The sequence below is a fragment of the Aspergillus glaucus genome, assembly GCF_001890805.1.
Source record: "Aspergillus glaucus CBS 516.65 unplaced genomic scaffold ASPGLscaffold_19, whole genome shotgun sequence".
In the NCBI taxonomy this organism is placed as follows: domain Eukaryota; kingdom Fungi; phylum Ascomycota; class Eurotiomycetes; order Eurotiales; family Aspergillaceae; genus Aspergillus; species Aspergillus glaucus.
The window spans coordinates 75,470-97,789 of NW_019170471.1; the positions used below are offsets into that span (position 1 = coordinate 75,470).

A 22,320-nucleotide genomic window follows, 5' to 3' on the forward strand; every position below is an offset into this window, starting at 1 on the left:
TGTATTGCTGCCTGGTTGTCTGTGAAGATGGTTGCTGTACGGGTCTGATAGGAACATTGTGATTCCAGTCCACTTGGGTTGCGTATTTGGGTAAGCGCCATCTTTATGCCCTGTAATTCTGCTGCATATACAGTGTGGGTAGCTTGAGAGCCAATGCAAACTGCTTGGCACCCCAGAGGCAAAACTACTGCTGCTCCAACTCCCTGTTCTGTCAAGCTGCCATCTGTGTACACAATGATATCAGCTCTGCTGTGTAAGATGGCATTGTGAGTTGCGAGAGCAGCTTCCCGAGTTTCTGCTATATGGGGTTTCAGGCCTGCCCACCAAGGCGGGGTCACATGTGGGTGTATAATCTCCAGCTTGTCCTGAGAAATTGCGGTTCGTCGCTCCCATCGTTCTAATGGTGATGTTAAAGGATCATGGTCTGGGCTGGTGGCCCATCGCATGCGTCGCTCCCTTGCGTTCCTTGGCGCTGGTCGTTGGCCGGAATGTCGTATCTTGCTGAGGGTGGCCATAAGGGGTGATGTGGCAATTCGGAGGTATGATTCTTTGGCCGCACGTTCCAATGCGATCATTGGAGGAATATATTTAAACATAGTGCGAGCTAAGTACATTTTCTTGCAAAGGGCTACCGAATCCGCTCTGAACGCTTTGCACTAAATACAGTAACTAAAAGAACACGATGGCCAAAGAAGGCCCATGAAAGGACCAGGTAATTCGGTAGGTAGTCAAAGTCTCATTCTTTTGATGTAGTCCCCCAGGCTATTAAAGTTTTGTGGAGATTTTAAGATGTATCTAGATGATTTTCGTTTATTGGCACATATCGGTATCTTGCCTTGCCAGCTTCTATATCCTGGATGACTTGATTGGCTTCTGACAAAGATCTCATCTGAACCATGGGCTTCACATTGTGGTCCACTGCGAAGTGTAGCATCTCTTCAATATCATCTGGTGATCCAGCGGCACTACCAACAAAATTGATATTATTGAATATAAGGGTGAATGCATCGACATTTGGTAGTTCGCCATTGTCAGGGGTGCTGGCATAGAAAGAATTGTCAGAAGGCACTGCATCCTCGGACGGCAGTCCATGTGGGATATTCACCACAAATCTCTGATGAGTGCGGTTGTAGTTGGCATAGCCACCATAGCTCTTACCTTTACCGTCAGGGTAGATACTACCATAGGTTTCGATTTGATCGCGACAGTAGACTTCTTTCCCGCTGGAACACTCGGGGCAATCGGTTTTCAAACAGCTTCTGGCCTGTGGACCAACTCCAACGCGGTCACCCAATTTGAACTTTTTGACATTCTTCCCCTTGCGGACCACTCTGCCTATGATTTCATGTCCAGCGCAACACGCTGTTGACACCATGTTAGTTCACACGGACCAAATTATGCATCCTGAACTCTGAAAGGGAGAGGGAAGATCGAAACGGATCGTAATTGCCTATAAAGGCAAATATACTTACGATAAGGTGTTTCGTCCCAGCCGGACCTTAAAATATGAATGTCAGATCCACAGACACCACAGTGAGTGATTTGGATGTCGACATCGTCTTCTTCCCACACTTAGGGCTCAAAGGAACCCTATTCCATTTTCCCATGGACGGACTCTGGGTTATGGCCAAGCCAACCCTCAAAGTTGTAGTTTTGCTCTTCCATAGCCTATGATAGTGTTACAATATTGGCGGAAAGTTGGAGAACGGGGGTCACTCGCGGTAGCAAGGTGAGGCACAAGATGGGATTCAAGGGCACGAGAAGCGCAAAGATTTAATAACTTACTCATGTATTCTTGCTCTAGAAGGGCGCTCCAGCTTGCTACTTCGTTTCTTTTCAAGTCTGATTAAATTGGGGCTTGGCTGTTCTAGGCTTATCTGGAGTGATTTAACCCAAATCTTATATCGGTGTTGTCCCCACTAGCATTCAGAACCCACCCAATGATTGAGAAATAAATGTCTATCTGACATGATGTGGATCCTAATGATTGTTAACTCCGCTAGGATGACAAGAATGCCATTTGGCAAAACTTCAGGATCGCATCGCTCAAGAGGTAAAGTTATCGCGCGATTGTGCCCAATCATGGGGCAGTCAGCAACATGCATTAGCGCGCATTTTATCCCGATCCATTACCCCCATTCATATCGTGTACCCGGACTTGATCTACGCATTATCTGCGGGCAGAAGCCAAGCATTGTCAGCATGTTAGCGATTGTTTCTGAGCGCCGAGAGCTCGGTCGTAAGTATCCTTGCTTGGAACATTATCGCCGCCCATACCTTGGATTTGCCTGTCATCCTAGGCATCTGCTTCTTAAATTGACTTGAATAATTAAAGAACAATGGAGTATAAGTACCACCAGCTGTCCACTTATGTCAACTTAATTGATCACGATTCCACTTCGCTTCACAAATATTACCATGGCCCTCAGCACCATGCAAGGCGTGGTTTACAGTGGCACGCCCTACAATGTGTCCGTCATGGACGTGCCCCGGCCCACGATCATCAACAGCACCGATGTAGTGGTTCGCATCACAACTTCTGCCCTTTGCGGCTCCGACCTCCATATGTACCACGGGGTCCAAGGGGGCACACCGCCATGGGTCATGGGACACGAGGCCCTTGGGTGGATCTCGGAGGTTGGCGATGCCGTCTCTTCGCTAAATGTCGGCGAGTATGTTGTGATACCCGACAACGTGGCGACCGGGCATATGAACATGCATCCGCCGGCGATGGACTCGTTTGGAACAGGTGCGGACCTAGGGGGACTTCAAGGTAAAAAACATCTTGACAGCTTTTCTTTCTAGCTACGCTAACTTGGATAGCTGAATATGCACGTGTGCCCTTTGCCGATGATTCTTTGATTCCCGTGCCTTTGACCACAAATACGACCAACTCCTCAATTGAAAGAGACTATATGACCGTATCCGATATCTTCGCGACCGGCTGGTCTGTTCTCACGTACGCCGGATTCGAGCCAGGTGATTCGGTCGCAGTTTTCGGGGCCGGTCCGGTCGGTCTTTTAGCCGCATATTCTGCCATACTCCGCGGGGCCTCTAGAGTGTACTCTATTGACCACGTCCCAATGCGTTTAGAACGTGCAGCATCGATCGGCGCAATTCCGATCAATTTCGCCGAGACCGACCCAGTCCAGCATATCTCGGCCCTTGAACCTAACGGGGTCACTAGAGCTGTGGACTGCGTCGGAATGGAAGCTGTCAATAGGGAGGGCGAAATTCAAGAAAACATTGTCCTAGAAAACATGATTAGGGTAGCCTCATCACAGGGCGGGATTGGCCAGATCGGGGTTTTCATGACTCAGTCTAGTTCCCCTGGTGCACCGCTTGGAGATACACTCTCTCCGAACATCTCTTTCCCGATCACAGAGTTCTTTGGAAAGCATCTACGATATGAAGCCGGAGTGGTGGACCCCAAGCTCGTGGCTCCCGAGCTAGTGCAGCTTATTGCTTCTGGTCGGGCGAGCCCTAGTTTCATCACGAGTAGGGTGATTGGTATTGAGGAGGTGCCGAGATACTATCAGCGTTTTGATCATCATGAAGAGATTAAGGTGTATATACAGTTTCCGTAGATTCAACATGTGAAAGACTGATCTATGTTATAAGCGAGTGCCAGGCACTATACGGTACATATGTATTGCTATTAATGCGCTTTCCCTGTTCCATGAATTCGAGAGGGGCGAGGAGCTGCGACAAACAGAAGGTTGGATTTTCAACATGCTCCAAACCCGTGCGCATGAATATTCGTCTCATTATTATACCACCCCCGATCTTGTTTTGTTCTTTGTCTCTCGACTCTTGCTCAAGGCACCAGCACTCAGGCAGAGATTTAGAGCGCTCTTGTATGATTGCGTCCTTCATAAGGCAGGAATATGATGGCAGTTGGCCCGCTGGAGCTATATACAAGTCACCTAGCACAGAGCTCGCCTCTCTCCCCTGTCCTGTTCGCATTCTTCAACTCCGACCTAGTCGACCAACCTATCAACGTCCACGGCGGTGTATCCGCCTTTATCGATGACTACTTCCGCTAGCGAGTAGCACGCTTAGCCGAAGAGAACCTTACCAAGATTCAATTGGAAGACATCCCCCGCATCAAAGTATAGGCCCGTCGAACCGGGTCCTACTTCGTAGCCGAGAAAACTAAACTTATTTATATCACTAGGAAAAGAAGCGAATAGATCTAGGGTTAAGTAAGTATAAACGGGAAGATAATCGAACTATTGTAACGGGTTAGACCCGCTGCCCACTATATGGCCCTGCCATATAGCCTCCTCTCCGTACACTTCCCGTTCTGCCACCGCCTCGCCCTATACTTTCATTGCTGTTCCGCTCGTACCACTCCTTCCCTTCCCTAAGCTTTTTATATATAGTTTGTGTCCTAGTCAATTTGAATCCTCTTTGGTTTTAGATCTTTATATACAAAATGTAACGGGCCAGTGCCCGACTGACATCACGTGCATGCACGTAGAGTTGCATTCGGCGCGGATTGGCGCGGATGGAGGGTGCCCTACATCCACGCCGCGCGGATTTTGGATGCTCAGGCTTGGATCCGCATCCGCGCCAAAATCCGCGCGGATTGGCGTGGATTAAGCCGCAAAAGCCGCACTAGAGCCCAAATAGGAATGTACTAGGCCATATATGGCTAACTAACCAGTCTCCGTGCTTAATCACCACTTAGTATCACCCTTACGATCGCATGCTCAGCTTGCATATTGATATTTCAAGCCATCTATATAGAATCCGCAGCCGCTACGGACTTTCTCAACTTTCATCCGAAGCCGCGCCATTGCGGCTTTGCTGTGCCACTCTATTTCGGACCCGGTAGCACTTCTATTCGGCCTGGGAACTGGCCACTCGTTGTCTGTATCGTGCTTTCAAAGCCCTCGGATGGGTCTGCTGGTAGGATATTGGCTAATTGTTGAGCGAGGTGTTGTCCCAGGGACCATGGGCCTCCGTCGATTCTCTCAGCCCATTGTCGGTTCCCTGGAGTCTGCTCCCCAGGCTGGACGTGTTGATCCCCTTCATGGAAGCTCACTGGGAGGATCTTCTTTGCTGGGTGACCTTCTGGTAGGCTGAGCAGCCATTGGTTACATTGAATTGGCAGCGCGTTGTCATTATTCAAAAAGTAGATCAAGTGGGCCGAACCCTTACCAGATCGAGTCGAATGCACGATGTCCCAGAGCTCAGGGGTATTCACAAGCAAGATAGAATTGTCAGTGGACCCTGAAATTATTCTCTCCATGGTTCCTGGAACGGTGAGAATGCGATTTTCTTGGCTCCAAAAATTTCTTCAGCGGAGTTTAGTTCGGAATTACCCCATATGCAGCTTGATGACAGACTTGGCTTTGTCCATTCCCGATGTTTTCCCGAAGCGGCAGGTCAACTACAGGCCAAATATTTAAGATACGTTATTCCCATGATGCATAGGTTCTGCTTGTTCCTTACTATTCTCTTCCATATCTTTGCACGCTGAGATCAAAAAATGAGATTCAAATATCTGGTTTTGCAGCTCTTATCGTTCTCTACATTGGGTCAAACTGCCTCCATCCGCACCCGGACCCAACCAGTTGCTACTATCAACAACGGAACCCTTATTGGAACTCAGAACCCGAAACACAACCAGGACCTTTTCTTGGGTATCCCATACGCGCAGCCGCCTCTTGGGGATCTGAGGTTCAATCACCCCCAGCCCATCAATCAGTCATGGTCTGAAAAGCAAGCAATTGCCTATGGTCCTTGGTGTCACTCTTCCCCTTTAACCCTACCGGGTTTCACGCAGACGGGCTTCGAGCATGAAGAAAGCGAAGATTGTCTAACCATCAACGTCGTGCGACCAAGCGGTGTGAAGGACGATGCTCGTTTGCCTGTTCTAACCTGGATCCATGGTGGTGGACTCCGGGAGGGATTTGGTGCCGATCAAAGATACAACATGTCTTTTCTCATCCAGGAATCTGTCAAGATGGGCCAACCGACCATTGGGGTCAGTTTTAATTACCGGCTTTCTGGTTTTGGATTCCTGCAGGGTCGCGCGGTCAACGAAGATGGAGTCGCAAACCTCGGTCTCTATGACCAGCGGCTTGCTCTTCACTGGATCCAAGAGAATATTTTGGCTTTCGGAGGTGACCCTTCCCGAGTTACGATTCAAGGAGAATCATCTGGCGCTGTGTCGGTTGGACACCACTTCGTCGCATATGGTGGACGTGACGATGGGCTTTTCCATGCAGGCATTGCTGAAAGTGGCGGGCCTCTTAGCACAAGTGCATTTATCTCTCTGGATCAGCAGGATCTCCTCTACAATGACGTTCTCAATGCAACAAACTGCATTGATAAAGAAGATACCCTTCAATGTCTTCGCTCCAGACCAGCAAGCACCTTGAAGGATGCTTTTCAAGGCGTCAATTATTATCCAGTTATGGATGGAGGGATGGTCACGGGTTTTCCTTCTGTTGCTCTGAGGGAAGGGAGCTTTGTGAAGCGTCCTCTCCTTATCGGGACTAATACAAATGAAGGAACTGCATTTTCAGTCACTGGCAGCCTCGGTGTGAACAATTCAGCTGACTTCCGGACAATGATTACCCAGTTCAGCGGAGGCAATGGTCTTACGAATACGACTGTTAACGCTCTCGTTGATCAATACGTCCACAAACTGTCTCCCGAAGAGGTACAGGCCGATCTCGGGACAGTCCTCCAATCCCCAAGTCCAAGATATGGTGCTCTCTACGGCCAAGTTACCCTATACATCGGAGATTTCATGTTCAACGCCGCTAGGCGGTACACTACCGAGCTGTGGGCTCGGTACGGGGTTCCTGCATATACCTATCGTTTCGATGCTGTGTCTAATGGGGTGCCGAATAAGATCCTTGGTGCCACACATTTCCAGGAAATTCCCTTCGTGTTCCGAAATTTTGATGGCGTCGGCCATCAGGTCAAGCCATTAGTATCAAATTCCACGGAATTGCAGCAAAAGTATCAGGATCTGAGCAGACTCATGAGCCGAATGTGGTTGAGCTTTGCGAACACACTATCGCCAAATGATCATCAAGGTAAGTTTACATCTGTGACACACCAGCTGCCAGCTGCTTTGCTAATACTGAAAAGTTCCGAGATTCAACGTGGCCTGGCCTGCCTACAGGAATGAAAGTGCAGAAAACATTGTCTTCCGTCTGAATGACACTCACTTGGAGCCTGACACTTGGAGGTCAAACGCTATTAGAAGTCTTGTTAGCTCTTTCCATGAGTTCAAGATTTAACTTTGTTGGTTGGGGGTTTTCTTTCTACCTGGTATTATAAACTATGCTTTGGCGACTTTGTGGCGGGTGTTTTAATATGAGACTTTGGAGTATTATTATAATTATTATTGAATCAAGTTTATTGTCCATACCAAGCCCTAAAGCCATGACAGACCATGCTCCATGGGCTAATTGGCCCCTATTAGTTTCTGGAAGCGCATTCCCGTCTTAACAACATTCTAATCCTTTTCCTCGCCCCAAACCGCTTATATATGCACAGGGCCTTCGAGCTCCCTGAGCTCTCCTTGTGATCGTCTAGCTGGGAGTTCCCTAGGCCATAGGCCTAGGCTACCCTCCCTGCTAGCCCTGTTCGGTCCGCTTCCTCTAGGGCATCTAAGTCCCGTTCATCGTCTCTTGAGGCTTGTTCTGCTGCACGTTGGATATGTCCTAGGGGTAAAGCCACCCCTTGGATCTAGACCTTGGGTCAATCTAGAGAGAATCGCCCAATATACCGACACCACTACCTTATCTGGCAGCCAATCGCAACACTCTCTGTTCAATCCAACCTATTAGCATATCACAATGTGCAAAAAAAGGGGGCCGAGAGGCCACCCGTAATCAAGTGCATCTTCTATCCTAGCTATGAGAGCGAGTGCGCCTTTAGCTGGACCGGGCCGGATCCGTTATTCCCTGACACCTGCACCGATGACATTTTCCTGTACGTATATGTCGGCATTCTTTCTTTTTGAGCGGGTGCACTGGATAGAAATCCAACCCAGCAAGCTCAGCAGGGTAACCAAAGAAGTTGTGGAGAGTATACATTCTTTTTTTCCACGAATTGAACCGATGCTGAGAAACTTACGCAGAATGATTACATAGGAAGCGCTGGGAAATGCCGATAATGGCACATGTATTAACCTCCTTGGAGACAGCATGAAGTTTTATATATCAGTCATGGACCTATCTATACATAGAGAGAACCATCGAGCTTTCCAGAATTATCATGCGTTTTTTTATTATTATGGGTTGTGCTACAAGACCGTGTGCCCATTACCACATAACTGTCTTGAAAGGCTTCTCAGTACCATTTGTCAAGTCATACCCTCTGAGAAAGAATTGTCAAGACTTTAATCTTTGTCACACGTTCCGCTAGTTAACTAACGTAATCGACCACCGAGGTTAGTTAACTATGCAAGCTGCTTACACCCCCATGGCCTATCACTTTGGGCCCCCACATAATCCACTGTGCTCCTCGTCTGGGTAAGCCAGAACAAATCTCTACAGCCATGTACTTGCTCCTTTAGAGTCTGGGGAAAAATAAACAGAGTACCTCGGAATGACATCTATTTCGGGAGCGAGTGATGATGTATTTCATAAAACACTGTCTTATCAAGAAACGTGGCTATTGGGGGCTGCGATAATCTCTGGCATTCCCTTTCATATCAGATATTTGCGGAATCCAATGGATAAAGGGTAAATTACCTCTATAAATAATTCTTTATTGGCGATTATCAACAGTAACCGAGAAAGCCCCAAATTGACCTAGCCATTAGGCGTCTACGCAACTACTCTCTTCTTAGTCGCGTGCTGTCTATCCTCGTTCCACTTTGGGGAATCTGGGGTTCCACGCAATTGGGAAGTTACAAAAATGGATATGGGTGATCCTAGGCTGTTCCGAGTTGATGGAATCGACGAATTACTGGTGACGACAACTGGGCGCCTAGTGAGTGGAAAAACATGTGAAGCTCCCTATTCTTGCAAAATATGGTCCGTAATATTCAAGTAATCAAACGCTGAAAGTGCAAAGAGAGTGAAAACTTACAAAGAAGACTGGCCTTATTTTAGTCATCATTCAGCCAAGGCATGGTAACTGCTCAGAAACTATAGTCGGGACGTGTTTCATACAATAAGAATGGTTCATATTTTAACCAGGGCTCAAAAACTATACAGGAAAAACAGGAGGCAGGAGAAATTCTTTCTGTCAGGAACACCGGGCCTCTACAAGTATACCAGAACAAATGTAACAGGAGATCTCCGGCGACATGCCAAATTCAGCCGAACGCAAAACGATGTGTGTCTAGCGCGGAAATAAATGGAGAGTGTAAGCAACATGCATGATAAGTCTCTTGGCATAACTTAGTCTATAAACTAAAGTTCTGACGGCTCTTTTTCGGGTTATGATGTTACGATGTAATACACGTCTACAAGTTATCGAGCGCACGTTTAGATAGACAAGCACTCAAGCATTTAACCAGCTGCGTGTGGGTATACGCTTTAATAGGCAATACACTTCTCTTGTTAAAACTGGATCTCTCCGTATACGACCTCGCTAGTCGCGGATAATCGACTCCTCCGGACCTCCGGCCCCCGATCCCCATTTCACAAGGGATATAAGTCTCGTCAACGCTGATGGCACATCCTTCCTCTTCTTCCTTCCTCATGTTGATTATTCTCGTCGATAGCTACCTAGGTAGAACACATGAGTTGATGTTCCATTATCCCAGCTGAGCTCCGTGACAGCTGGACTTAGTCAAGGAGTATCTCAGTATCTCTCTCCTGGAGAGACTGCTATCCTTGAACAAGCAATGAAGCCTGTTCCTTCACTTGGAAACCTCGAGCCTATTAGTGATAATGAAGAGGGTAATCAAGAGGATGAGGATGAACTTATCAACTTACTTCCTTGCAAGCTACAAACCAAACTGAGCAAGCACAACAAAAGCGGCCCCAAAGTGGGCGTACTGTCACGGGTTCGGAATAGTAGATAATATTGAATCAAAGTTACTATCTAAACTATTGTAGCCATCGACGAGAATCTTGAATCTGGAAAACGGAATCTATCTAGAAGAAGGAGAGGGTATTTATCTGGACGTGGGTTGATCTGTCACATATGATGTGTCTCGTATGATAACTACCTCATATGTGATACGTCTGAGAAAGTCTCTCCCGGTCCTATAGCGTTCGACCGTCAGAGGTGTTGGGCCGTCACACGTACACAGGATATAGATGATGAAGATAATGAGCTCCCACTCCCAGAAATGCCAACTATAGAGGGTAGCACGCAGGGACACTTAGGGAGGGTTTGAAAGCGGCCAAAGATGCGCAATGGATTTGTGGTTGATACTTTGTAAATATGATACTCAAAATTCAAGTCCTTACAATGGACTATACTACTAGTAAATATCTAAAAGAGGTCTTGTAACTTTAGTTGTTACACACTAATACTCCAAAATTACTAGTAAATCTATAACCTTTATGCACGCAGAAATAAGTCATGAGTCTAGGCCTAATTATATGTTCTATCATCTGCAAATTCTCCGCGGATATCATGCGGATCCTACTTCAACATCCTCATCCGCAAGCTGAGGATTTGCGGATCTCATATGATATCCACATCCGCAAATTGCGGAGCGGATGACACGACATCCACGGATTCTACGGATGCTGCCGCAGCCTAATGATGATGGTGACTATCCTCTACCTAATATACTACATGAAATGTGCCCATTTCCCTACCCTACCCGATCCGAATGCAACTCAAATTTTAAGATGGAAAACAAGGGTTTGGCAGCTACATAAGTGTCATGCGGGAGTCTCGAAGTAGTTAAACAAGCGATAATTATGCTAGTGCGGCCATCTTGCGGGTACCCATGGGCACCGGAGGATACCTGCAAAATTGCGGCCATGGGCATTGGATTGATACCCATAACCGCGGTTATGCCGCAGTCTAGTTCAGGACAGGAGTTTCGGAGTGCACGGGTCGGCCGGGGTCTGGGTTGGGATGGTGGTTAAAGTCACGACGGCCAAGCTGATGTGAACGCCGGCACCTGCGTGCAGATCGAGAAGCGAGCTACGCCGGAGGCAGCAGGCAGGGGGTGGTTCCAGGATGCCGCACAATGCAGCTGCTATTGCTTAGAGGAATGCAGTCTCAGCAAGCTCAGACACTAATATTAGACAATATTATTATTAAGGCGCTTGTTCAACAACTGAATGTATCCTGATCGACTGCATTCTATGATCTACTGCGTTCTATTTAATCGCCCATATCTAGTGGTTGTTGTCCTTCTTGGGGCGCCAGCCTCCGTCAATGTCGCCATTGTGGAAGAGCGCCCCTCGCCCGAGATCTCCTTGGAATAGCTTTTCCGCATTATGAGCCACATCCTCAACAGCAACGAGTCGTAGATGGCTCTTTCCATCCACCGCGTCGCTCCAGTCAGGAAGATTCTCGAATGAACCAGGGAACCCCTCCAGGTCTTCATCCGTGCGCGCGAGCGTGTTGATGTACCGGAACCAGATCAAGTTGCGAGTACGCCGATTCTTGCCTCCTTGCAGGTTCCCCATGCAACTCGTATCACCAGCACTCCCCGTATCCTGGAGTCCCACTATCGAGATGACGTCTCGACTGACGTACTGCATGAAGTATTCCTTTGGCGTCATGCGCTTGCCTCCCGTGCCGGGGAACTTGTCAAAGCCGTATCTCCAGGTATTGTAGGAATCGCAGGAGTTTCTCGAAGTTTCGATGTCTGGGAGACTAGGACGGTCTTCGGTGAAGTACATACATGATGATGGGTCGCCGTGGATGTACCGAACGTGGACATTGTCAGGGGGATCGTTACCCAGAGCCGAGTACCGCTGGGAAAGCTGACCACCACCACCGTGGCCAACGACGGTGACGTTCTTCAGGTTCGGATACTTCTCCTTGTCTGAATGGAGCTTGAGGAGGCCGTCCAAGACATCGAGAGAGGTAAGGCTTGTATTTGCGGGATGATTAGCCTGGCCACCTGGTTGCCAAGCGTTCAAGTCGTCCCACGCCAGCTGATTCTTTTTGTATTGGCCAGAGTTGAATTTAGTTGAGAAAAACTGCGGGGCGAGCACTGCCATTTTGCGGTCCGTTCCAGTGAAGTTGTCGTCTCTGGCCTCGTTGATGGCGTTGTTCAGCATCTTCCAGTAGCCGTTTCCATCCCTTAGCCTCCCGTGGAGAACAATAAAGAGATGTTCGATGGTCTTCTCGTCCAAATCCTTTGAGATGAAACCTGCGATTTCCTCGTCGCCCTTCTCATTAACATTGAATGACGTGAACTCAGCGCCATCTGGTATGTCGATCACGCCGTGGTCCTGTTGTCAAACTAGTTAGCTGGTACTGTGACGTAGCAGCCAATGAGTCCTGACTTACCTCTCCTTCCTCGCTCTTATCATGTTGGATCATAGCCTCAGCTTCCGCAGAATAAATGTCCTGTTCGCCCGACACACGGACATCTCCATAACGGCTCTGGCTGTATCGGAATGCAGAACAGTAGGGCACTAGGACTGCCAAAAGGGCTGCCCAAACCAGCGCCCGGAATGTCAGGGTGGGGGCCATGGTACAATTCGGCAAGATCTTCGGATGAGACTTCCAGAGACGTTAGCTCCTGTCTTTTGTCGATGAAAAGGGCTCATAGGTTGCTGGTATTGTCCAGTGCTTACCTTTCTGATTTTGCTGAATGCGGTTGGTAACGATCAGATTAGGTCCAGGTTGAAGAGGAGGGACGAGTAGGTATTTAAGATATTGGGCTTGGCAACCTTGATGGAAATTTAAGGTTGGTCCCTAATGATCGCTGATATCGGTCCGTGGCTCGACCTCGGTCACGAGCTTGACCAGAAAGGGGAAGCAATTGGAGCATGATCTTCAAGGATTATGTCAATCCATGACAATAAATAAACCACAAGAATCCGGCGCGCACGTGCCGTTCAAGCGAAGATGGCGGTGTATAGGTTATGATGGCATTGACATAGCACCCAGGCGCTACCGGATGGTTGTCGAAGCTCGTCACTAGAAGGATTGTTGATTCCAACTTGGCATACGCCGTGGCCCGACGGACATTGGCAGGCAATACGCATTGTGGTGTAGGGAGCCGTTCCAAGACCAGTTCTCACAATACGTAATGCGGGCTTATCTCAACACATGTCTCGGGGTGTGTGTTTCCCACAAACCCACCACGAAACTTGTTTGATTCATGAACATCAGCGGTGGGGGATTTCCAATGCCAATTGTGACGAGCCCCTGAAGCTCCCACAGCCGTGGGGTTGTTCAATGAAGATCAGGGGGTATGGAACTTTCGATACCCACTGTGGCGACTGACTGAAGCTCCTATAGCTATGGGTTGGATCAATGAAAACGTGTGACCCAGCACATGACGCCCAAAAGCTCCCACAGCTGTGGGATTGATTGATGAATATCAGCGGCAAGAAACTTTAAATACTGGAAGGTCCGAAGGAGGACTAAAACAGGTTAAGTTGGCCCAAAGGACAGCCCAAACAGGTTAAGCTAACGGCGCGTCTAAGCTGATAGGCATGGAGGTGATGTGCTTTGATTTGGGCGTGGGCCATGACGTTTCGGAAGAGGTATATCTATCGTCTTGTAGATCATGCGGAGTTGCCGATATCGCTGCTGCGGCTGTGTTTGTGATGCTGGATACGGGGTGGGGGATGCGCGATTCTCACGAGTCAGGCTCAATCCTCCGGAGTCGGGATGGCATGAAACTGGCGCCATCCCCAGACCCGAATGGGGCCCCAACGGGCGAATATTACGGCAAGACACCAATGACATTTCTATCAAAAGTTAGGGTCGCATTTTCTCGTCCAAAAATACATAGTGTTTTATAGCCGTACGCCATATCGTACCAATGTAACGAGGTTGATTGGTGTGGTGTTGCTGTACGCAACATAATTCCCGCGGGATCTACGCTCTGATCTTAAAAGTCATTCGCCTTGTTTTGATTTGATTGTCGTAATAGTATTCTAACCGAGCCGTCCACAGTGATTGCGGCGCGGTTGGCTCACAGGCGCAGCGATTAGGACGATCTAGTTATTTGCCAAGCCACTGTGCCAGGAACACGCGTAGTTGGTGATCCGTCCGGAACCACCTGGATGATGGAGACACTAGGCAAGTGGGGTGTTTGGCTGATCAGGCCTAGCCAAAGGCGCTTCCTACTCTTTACACTCAACCAACCAGTCTGATATCCTACCTTGATATTGAAAGTGCTGCGTTCATTGCTCTAGTTCTCTATCTACAGATATGTAGACAAGACGCAGCTCAAAGAGCTGCAACAGGGCCGAGGTCAGCGCGGGGGAATCTCGTGTGAATCACATGTTATGTTTAGATAGCGGGCTGGCAGGTTAAGGGAAGATCTGTTTGGGGCTATAGATGCCAAGATCGCTCGGTGTTTTGAAGTTGGAAAAGACAGCCAATAACCAGTGGCTGTAGCATGCCATTAGATTGGAAGGGTTTCAAAGAATTGAGATTGCGCGGCGCTGCGTGACGGGTGATGGCTCACCTTCATTTATAGCGCACTCACCCTAACTCACCCCTGGTCGCGCGACCGAAAAGCGGCATCACCCTTTAACTCACCCGGGAGGCATCTACCGAACTATTATCCGCAGTTGAGCCCACACGCCGGCCGGTTAGTAGTTGGGTGAGTGACCACCAGCGAATCCCGGCTGTTGTATGTTTTTGTCTATATATATATATATATATTTCTTTGCTGCTTAAGGGTGATGGCCGGGTGAGCACTAGTTGGGTGCAGGTAATTGAGGTGATGCCTTTAGAGTCGATAGTCAACCCAACCGAGAGAGAAGCACGGTTTATTAATATCGGTCTGATTGCCACAGTTTCGGCTGGGTTACTTTGGTTGAATCTCCGGCAACATTATGCGGAGTAGAAACGAAAGTGGAATTCATCTGGCCCCACACAAGGACTACAGAAAAGTAATATTCATCAACGAAGGTTTGATTGGCTAGACTGTACTCTGTACTTTCAAAACCCTAAATTTAGTACCAAAGCCCATCATTCGGCTTGATTCCCTTCCCCTTGCAATATTCATAGTACAGATGTGCATAACTAAACAGGGCCATCGTGTTCTTCAAGCTATCATCATCATGAAAATACTCCAAGCTGCCCGAAACAGTGAAGATGACTTCAGCACCCTTGCCCATATGCAGGGTATGGATTGTTCCGGGATTCTCAACCACATAGTCACCTGGTCGCGCAATCCAGTCGTACCTATATAGTAACACCATGCATAAGCAATGAGACACGAGGAGCAAAAAAGGGGGTTGTCTTACTCTTTATAATTCCATTCCTCCTTCAGAGTAACAGCAGTCACATTACCGCGGTGTCAGTGCTTACCTAGCCAAGTGTCCTCTTTTGCACGGAGCACGAGAACGAATGTTCCCCAGCGCGTTTCGAAGCGCAGAGGCTTTATTTCCAGATTGTTGACCCATGGGTGCCAAAGGGTGTCCTGCTCGCCACTAACGTAGACGTCCGGAGAGCTGTATGTGTCGGCGAGTCGCAGCTCGGCTCTGTCCAGAGATGAGAGTTCTGAGGCTGTGTTGTCGAGGAGGTTGCTGCTCTTTTTTGGGGCGGAGTGCTCGGTGGCATGGGGTCGGTTGTTGTCATGTTGCTGGTAACGGAGGGAGCCATGCTTGTGATGATGTGAATTGGATTTTGGTATCTGCAGTTGAGATAATCAATCTGTTAAAGGGCAATCGAACCGAAAGCTGCTTGAAGTTCCACCAATTCTCGGTGTTTTTACCGAGGACAGGACTTCGGTATTCTATCCGATATTATATATGGACATCATTAACCGATCTCTATAAAAAGTACAAATAGGGCATAGATTATGAATCTTCAGCTTTCCTGGATAAAAAGTCGAATGACATTCATTCTTTACACGAAGTGCGATAAAAATGGCCCAACAATACCTCAAAACCCGCGCTGGTCTCTCAGACCAAAACACATCCCCGTCCGTCGACATCTCTGCCATCGTCAAAGGCGTCGATGAAATCTTTTTACTAGGCAGTGTTCAAGCCGTGGCTGCCATGGCCGTGGGTACTGAGAGCATCCACAAAGTCGACTTCCTCGTAGGACCTGGCAATGTGTTTGTGGCCGAGGGCAAGACACAGCTCTATGGCGAGATTGGAATCGATCTCTTTGCAGGCCCTACGGAAATTCTCATCCTCGCCGACGAGACTGCCGATGTCTTCACCATTGCCACAGATCTGGTTTCCCAGGCAGAGCATGGCCCGGACACACCGGCCGTGTTGATCACGGCCTGTCCTGATCTCGGGCGCAAGACGGTTGAGATCGTAGACTAGCTTCTGACAACCTCAGACCTGTCGACGGCGGCGATTGCAAAAACTTCATGGGATGCCTTTGGAGAAGTCATCATCGTGAACAGCATGGATGAGGTGTGGGCTTTGGGAAATGAGTATGCGAGCGAGCATGTGCAAGTCTTTACTAAGATCCCGCGGGATACGCTGGAACGAATGACCAATTTCGGGGCTCTATTCCTGGGCGAAAGGACGTGTGTATCATATGGAGACAAGGTAAGTCCTTACCCAGCTCTATTTTTCGAGGTACACAAAAACTTACATCCCCTAGGTAATCGGCACTAACCATGTCCTCCCTACCAGGACAACCGCTAGATATACTGGGAGTCTCTGGGTCGGCAAGTATTTGAAAACTTGCACCTATCAAGAGGTTACCTCCGAAGAGGCCAGTGGAAACCTAGGACGTCTTTGCGGACGGGCTGCGCGTGCAGAGAAATTTGAGGCACATGCGCGGTCTGGCGATTTGCGGGCCAGTAAATACATGGACGACGATTTTGGGTGGATTGAAAAAACTCGGAGATAATAATTTCGAACCCTTCTATATGAAGTTAACTTGGGAAGGTGATATGGGAAGCAGTTTTTGCTGACGTATACCTCGAAGCGGTCTCTAGTATTACGCAAAGCCTAACCTATATATAAGAAACCAATAGAAACCAGAGAGTCCAATTGCGTAACTATCCCACGTTTAACAGCCTTCTTGACCTTCTCACAGCTTACTTGGAATAAAGTATGGAATACCCTTCATCTCATACAAGTCCTTGTGCTGAGCCTTGATAATGTCGGCACCCTAAATTTCATTCGTCAGTCGTGCCATGCTTTGGAAAGAAATAGGTTTGGTCTTACCTTTTCGCCAATCATGTACACTGAGTTTTGAATACGGCAGTCAGGAATGACGGGCATAACAGAAGCATCAATGACGCGAAGGTTCTTGACACCGTGAACACGGAGCTTGGAATCAACAACACCTTGGTGAACGCTCTTCGACAGACGTGCTGTGCCACAAGGGTCTGAAACACAATTAGTAACCACAGCGGATGAATAGCAGATTGTTAGATACTTACGGAACCCAGTCTGACTCCGCTCCAAAACGGCTTTGTTCATAGCCTCGTCGGAATGGATAGGCATCTCCCAGGGATACTCCCCGACGACAATGTCCTTGAATCCCTGGCCATTTAGAAGAACATCATAGGTCCATCGGACACCCTCGCGCATAGCCAAGATATCCAGATCGTTGGCGAAAAAGTTCAAATTGATGTTGGGGTCAACAAGCGGATTCGCGCTGTTGAGCGTGACCTCGCCTCCTTCAGACACGGGGCGCAGAAGGTCCACAATGACCGTCATGTAGTTACCCTCCTTCGGCACAGGGTAGTGCCACTGGAACGCAGTGCTGAACATGCCCACAAAGTCCAACTCGAAATGCGGTTGGCCGCCTGGTCCAAATGGATCAAGGCCATTATTTGCTGCTTTGGTTTCACGGTAGGCCGGATATTTGTTCAGACGCTCGTCGATTCGGGGGAAGCCCACGAGTTCCAAAAGGCCGGATGCTGCTGGGCCGGTCTTGTCTCGTCGGTAGGCGGCAACTGCAGCTTCGTTGGAAGGTCCCGCTCGCAAAAGGTGGTCGTCAAGCGTGTAGCCATCCTTCAATCGTAGGACAAAAGGGACGATAGGATGGTCAAGCAAGTGCTTGCCAACATGCGGGGAGTCAAAGACAGTCTTGATTCCGTGTTGGGCCAATTCTGCTGCGGGGCCGATGCCGCTAAGCAAAAGCAACTTTGGAGTCTCAAAGACGCCCTGAGAAACGATGACTTCCCGGTCCGCATAGAAGTCGTGTTCGGTGTCGGTCGATGGATTGACGACGGAGACACCCACACATGTGTTGCTCACGCCATCGATCAATAAGCGCTTGGTATTGCAGGACGAAAGAATAGTAACGTTTGGCTTGTTTTGCAGATAGAGGAAGCTGCCCTGGCGCTCTCCTTTATAAATCGTATCCACACAGTGAGTGAGGCCATGCATCTCACCCGAGTAAATATCCTCTGAGAGAGGCTCACCCTTCGACACCCAGGCACTTGTCAGTGCTTCACGGAAAGGTTGGAGCTCCGGGACAAGCTCCGCATGGGCAATCTGAACAGGACCACCAGTCCCGATCTTGTCGAGGTCGGACGGGTACAGTTTCTCATCATCGTGATAGGTCGCACATTTCCGGAGATAATCGACGCAGTTGTCCCAGGTCCATTCATCACCGCCAAACTCAGCCCAGTCATCAAAAGTGGCTTTGGATCCAGGGATCCAAGTGAAGTAGTTAGCACAGGAGCTGCCACCGAGAATCTTGCCGCGGGTGTTTGGTTTCTCGGTGCGCTCGTAGTCGTCTCGTTTGACCATGGCGCTCTTGTAGGCCCAGTCATACTTGCTTCCTCGGATTCCGAAGGACTTGGATGGGGTGGTGATGTCTTCGATTTGGTGCGGGTTTGCAGTGCCGGCCTCGATGACTAGGACGCGGACGTTGGGATTTTCAGCCAAACGGCCAGCGACGGCGTTTCCAGCAGTGCCGCCGCCGGCAATGATGAAGTCAAAATGGGAATTGTTTGTAGTGGTAGCCATTGTACCGAGGGAAGAATTCGGATTTCTAGTATGGTGAAACTGAATGATAGATGTAGTGTTGTCCTCGAGGGGTCCCTCGATTTATATAAATACTTCTTTTTTCCATGGAATGAACAGTCGTATAGAGTCCGTTTCCCTCTATGCTTGCTGCTTGTGAGGAGGTAGCCGACTTCCGTGTGCATTTCATTCTCTCCTCACCGTTGAGTTACTGTTCCATACATCCAATGGGATAATGACAGTCTTACTCATACTACTAATTTCCATGACGGGCGAGATCGCCCCACAAAAAAAAAACAAGCTTCGAACATTCCGTGAAAATCCCAAGCTAGACGCGTCGGTACGGTGAAAAATCGGAATTCGCTCGGAGTACAACTTGTCCCTCGCCGAGAGGTCAATTAGTATTTCCTCTTTCAGAATGGCTGTATTTATGATCCACGGCATGTATTGTGAGAGGAATCCTGTTGAAAATTGTGGATCTTCATGCTATGTATGGGTGTTTGCTCTTCCCTAATGCACCCACAGAATGAACGGAATGAGTAATCTTCCATGCTTCCAGAAATGCTATTCCCCTCACGGGACGACAATGAATAATTATAGATGAGGGGAATATCAAAGCAGAAGAAGATCTTTCTCCGCATACGTATTTGATATCATCAGGGTAGTTACGGGATACCGGCGTGTGTGTCCGAATTCATCCCGACATCTCAACCCTCTTGGAGAAATCACTGATATGCCACTTAGAGAAGAATGTTTTCTAATACAAATGGTTGTGGTATCGGGACATCGGCGCATGACGAAAAGATATTGGCTTTTTCGGGGCTGACATATCTGAGTATCGATGTGAGGAGACAAGAAATCTATATATAAACAACGTATGTCTAGGCTAAAGTGAGAGAAACATTTATGATCCTTATTCTCTCAGAACTTCAGGTTTTATCATTTTTACTTCCTCGCAGCAATCATACAAGCCATGAAGCCCGCTTCTACCTTTACCTTGGGCGAAGGTAAGGAAACATCCTACTACTAGCACATCTATCACTAACCTTGCCCTTCCCTTCTCCAGGACAGCCCCTTTCAGACCCTGCAGTTAGCACGACCCTCCCAACCTTTGGGGGAGGTGGTCTGGTTCCGCTCCAAGACACGCTACTCCTCGAGACTTTAGCCCATTTCAATCGTGAACGGATTCCAGAAAGGTAATCTCATGACTTGGAACCTAGTCTAATAAACTCCCTCGGTTAACCCATGTAGAGTCGTCCATGCCAAAGCAGCCGGTGCTTGGGGTGAATTCGAAGTCACTAATGATATTTCCCACTTGACCGGGGCCAAATTTCTCCAGGGCGTTGGAAAGAAGACACCGGTTTTATGCCGGATCAGTACAACTGGAGGTGAAAAGGGAAGCCCGGATACTGTTCGAGATGTCCGGGGGTTCTCTGTCAAGTTTTATACCGAGGAAGGAAATCATGATATTGTGGGAAACCATGTGGTATGCTGGAAACGGAATTCTTTTCATGGGAAAGAATCTGATGATGACTTTAACAGCCTGTTTTCTTCGTCCGGGATCCTGTCAAGTTTCCTTCAGTAAACCGCAGTCACAAAAAGCATCCGCAGTCTAATACTCCCGATGGAAACATGGTAAGCATTGGTCTCAGTTTTTTTTTTTTTTTTTTTTTTTTTTATTCAGCTAAAAGATACACCAGTTTTGGGACTTCCACGTCCACAACCCCGAAAGCGTCCATGCTCTAGTTCACCTCTTTGGATCTCGTGGCATCCCAGCCTCAGTCCGCCGCATCACAGGCTTTGGTGTGCATACCTTCAAACTAGTTGCCCCCGACGGATCCTTCAAGTACTGCAAGTTCCACCTCCGTCCGCTGCAGGGAGTAGGCAATGTGTCCTCCAATGAGGCCACGCGCCTTGCCGGTGTGAATCCGGATTTCCATACACAGGAGCTGTTTCATGGAATTTCTCGAGGGGATTACCCGTCGTGGGGTTTGTATATCCAGGTTATGGACCCGGAGCAGGCTGAGAGACATGGGTTGGCGATGTTTGATATTACCAAGGTTTGGCATCATAAAGACTTTCCGTTGATTCCTGTTGGGAAGATGACTTTGAATAAGAATGTAAGTCTCTTTCCTGATTTTATCCTTGCCTCTTCGATCCATTTGAGCCGATATTAATGAATAACAGCCGACCAACTACTTCGCGGAAATCGAACAAGCAGCCTTTTCACCGTCCAACATGGTTCCTGGCATAACCTCCTCCCCAGATCCGAGTAAGTATTGGCTTCTTTGAGGTCGTGGAAGATTATCTAACATCATGCAGTGCTCCAAGCACGCATGTTCGCATACCCAGACGCCCAAAGATACCGCCTCGGCGCAAACTACCAGCACCTACCCCCCAACAAACCAATTGTTCCAGTGAACGCTCCCTACCAACGTGACGGCGCGGCCACAATAACTCCCAACTACGGGGCAGCGCCAAGTTACGTTCGCAACGGATCCACGCCCCACGGCATTAGGAGCGAGTCTGTATCGACTGCACAAGCGGTGCGACATGATGAGTGGCTTCGAGGGGGAGCCGCTCTGGGACTAAATGAGATTCCGGATACTGAGGATGACTATGTGCAACCGAGGGAGTTGTGGAGGAGGGTATTCGATGATGCGGAACGGAGGCTGTGGGTTTCGAATGTTGCGGGGAGTTTGGAGGGGGTTTCGGATGACTTGAAAAGGGGTGTTATTGAGATGTTTGGAAGAGTGGATTCGGAGATGGGGAGTATGCTTGTGGCGGAGGTCAAGGAGACTGCTAGATTGTAAGACGTGTGATGCTGGTCTATAATGGACAGTCAAATAACCCTAGATTTCACTGATAATGCAAATAACAATGTCTACTTGGGCACAAAATTGTTCCTGGGGTCAAATCCCAGACCATGTATGTATTGATTTTCTGAGATTGGAAACATTCGCAACCAGGAATGGTACAGTATGGATGGATGGATGATATCATTTACCCCGACCCCTCGCCGAAGCGATATGCAGGCTACCACAACTATATATGTCTTTGTACCTCTAGTTACATTGTCCCACTACATCCCGACGAATTTAGTGCCTCGTCATGACCTGTGGTGGCCTATGTGCCTGGTGTGCTGTTCTGCGGCCCTCTTGGCGTACGGCTTTGAAACCTTTGTGATGCTTCTGCAAAATCCAGGACAGCACTAATTGTGCTTGCCTGGGCAGAGCCATCTAGCCTACCTTCCTTACCTTCTTGCCCTCGTCCTCCTAGCATGCGCGAGGTATTATTGAATGCCTCCTCAACCTTCTTTCATAATTCCTGACGC

At 48.5% G+C, this 22,320-nt stretch overlaps 9 protein-coding genes across 9 annotated transcripts; 4 read left to right on the forward strand and 5 right to left on the reverse strand.

Moving 5' to 3' along the window:
* Positions 1–784: 784 nt before the first annotated feature.
* On the reverse strand, positions 785–1,970 carry ASPGLDRAFT_28130 (uncharacterized protein; the record flags this gene model as incomplete). Its single annotated transcript, XM_022543726.1, has 5 exons — positions 785–1,362; positions 1,473–1,498; positions 1,528–1,668; positions 1,786–1,877; positions 1,938–1,970. The coding sequence occupies 5 exons, from the start codon at positions 1,968–1,970 to the stop codon at positions 785–787; spliced, it is 870 nt and encodes a 289-aa protein (XP_022397985.1).
* A 448-nt stretch (positions 1,971–2,418) lies between these two features.
* ASPGLDRAFT_28131 (glutathione-independent formaldehyde dehydrogenase) lies at positions 2,419–3,587 on the forward strand (the record flags this gene model as incomplete). Its single annotated transcript, XM_022543727.1, has 2 exons — positions 2,419–2,773; positions 2,824–3,587. The coding sequence occupies 2 exons, from the start codon at positions 2,419–2,421 to the stop codon at positions 3,585–3,587; spliced, it is 1,119 nt and encodes a 372-aa protein (XP_022397986.1).
* A 1,736-nt stretch (positions 3,588–5,323) lies between these two features.
* Positions 5,324–7,265, forward strand: ASPGLDRAFT_84363 (uncharacterized protein; the record flags this gene model as incomplete). The annotated part of the gene is made up of 2 exons (XM_022550267.1): positions 5,324–7,058; positions 7,114–7,265. The coding sequence occupies exons 1-2, from the start codon at positions 5,498–5,500 to the stop codon at positions 7,263–7,265; spliced, it is 1,713 nt and encodes a 570-aa protein (XP_022397987.1). The 5' UTR covers positions 5,324–5,497.
* A 2,102-nt stretch (positions 7,266–9,367) lies between these two features.
* ASPGLDRAFT_50343 (uncharacterized protein) lies at positions 9,368–10,008 on the reverse strand. Its single transcript, XM_022547290.1, has 2 exons — positions 9,921–10,008; positions 9,368–9,847 (listed from the first exon to the last, which is right to left on the reverse strand). The coding sequence occupies exon 2, from the start codon at positions 9,683–9,685 to the stop codon at positions 9,446–9,448; it is 240 nt and encodes a 79-aa protein (XP_022397988.1). The 5' UTR covers positions 9,686–9,847; positions 9,921–10,008; the 3' UTR covers positions 9,368–9,445.
* A 1,227-nt stretch (positions 10,009–11,235) lies between these two features.
* On the reverse strand, positions 11,236–12,779 carry ASPGLDRAFT_155124 (uncharacterized protein). The gene is made up of 3 exons (XM_022542356.1): positions 12,705–12,779; positions 12,415–12,630; positions 11,236–12,356 (listed from the first exon to the last, which is right to left on the reverse strand). The coding sequence occupies exons 2-3, from the start codon at positions 12,598–12,600 to the stop codon at positions 11,289–11,291; spliced, it is 1,254 nt and encodes a 417-aa protein (XP_022397989.1). The 5' UTR covers positions 12,601–12,630; positions 12,705–12,779; the 3' UTR covers positions 11,236–11,288.
* Positions 12,780–14,997: 2,218 nt separating this feature from the next.
* ASPGLDRAFT_84365 (uncharacterized protein) lies at positions 14,998–15,699 on the reverse strand (the record flags this gene model as incomplete). The annotated part of the gene is made up of 2 exons (XM_022550268.1): positions 14,998–15,279; positions 15,533–15,699. 2 exons carry the CDS (start codon positions 15,697–15,699, stop codon positions 15,048–15,050), a joined length of 399 nt encoding a protein of 132 aa, XP_022397990.1. The 3' UTR covers positions 14,998–15,047.
* Positions 15,700–15,965: 266 nt separating this feature from the next.
* Positions 15,966–16,911, forward strand: ASPGLDRAFT_84366 (uncharacterized protein; the record flags this gene model as incomplete). Its single annotated transcript, XM_022550269.1, has 3 exons — positions 15,966–16,332; positions 16,390–16,604; positions 16,660–16,911. The coding sequence occupies 3 exons, from the start codon at positions 15,966–15,968 to the stop codon at positions 16,909–16,911; spliced, it is 834 nt and encodes a 277-aa protein (XP_022397991.1).
* Positions 16,912–17,094: 183 nt separating this feature from the next.
* Positions 17,095–18,989, reverse strand: ASPGLDRAFT_132688 (GMC family oxidoreductase; the record flags this gene model as incomplete). The annotated part of the gene is made up of 3 exons (XM_022541139.1): positions 17,095–17,175; positions 17,232–17,395; positions 17,450–18,989. The coding sequence occupies 3 exons, from the start codon at positions 18,987–18,989 to the stop codon at positions 17,095–17,097; spliced, it is 1,785 nt and encodes a 594-aa protein (XP_022397992.1).
* A 970-nt stretch (positions 18,990–19,959) lies between these two features.
* On the forward strand, positions 19,960–21,799 carry ASPGLDRAFT_28137 (catalase; the record flags this gene model as incomplete). The annotated part of the gene is made up of 7 exons (XM_022543728.1): positions 19,960–19,993; positions 20,053–20,182; positions 20,238–20,472; positions 20,529–20,621; positions 20,687–21,106; positions 21,174–21,258; positions 21,309–21,799. 7 exons carry the CDS (start codon positions 19,960–19,962, stop codon positions 21,797–21,799), a joined length of 1,488 nt encoding a protein of 495 aa, XP_022397993.1.
* Positions 21,800–22,320: the final 521 nt, after the last annotated feature.

Coding starts and splice junctions, on each gene's coding strand:
- ASPGLDRAFT_50343 (XM_022547290.1), bottom strand. CDS start 9,685: ATGAGGAAGGAAGAAGAGGAAGGATGTGCCATCAGCGTTGACGAGACT.
- ASPGLDRAFT_155124 (XM_022542356.1), bottom strand. CDS start 12,600: ATGGCCCCCACCCTGACATTCCGGGCGCTGGTTTGGGCAGCCCTTTTG. Junction 12,357..12,414: donor ATAAGAGCGAGGAAGGAGAG/GTAAGTCAGGAC, acceptor GTTTGACAACAG/GACCACGGCGTGATCGACAT.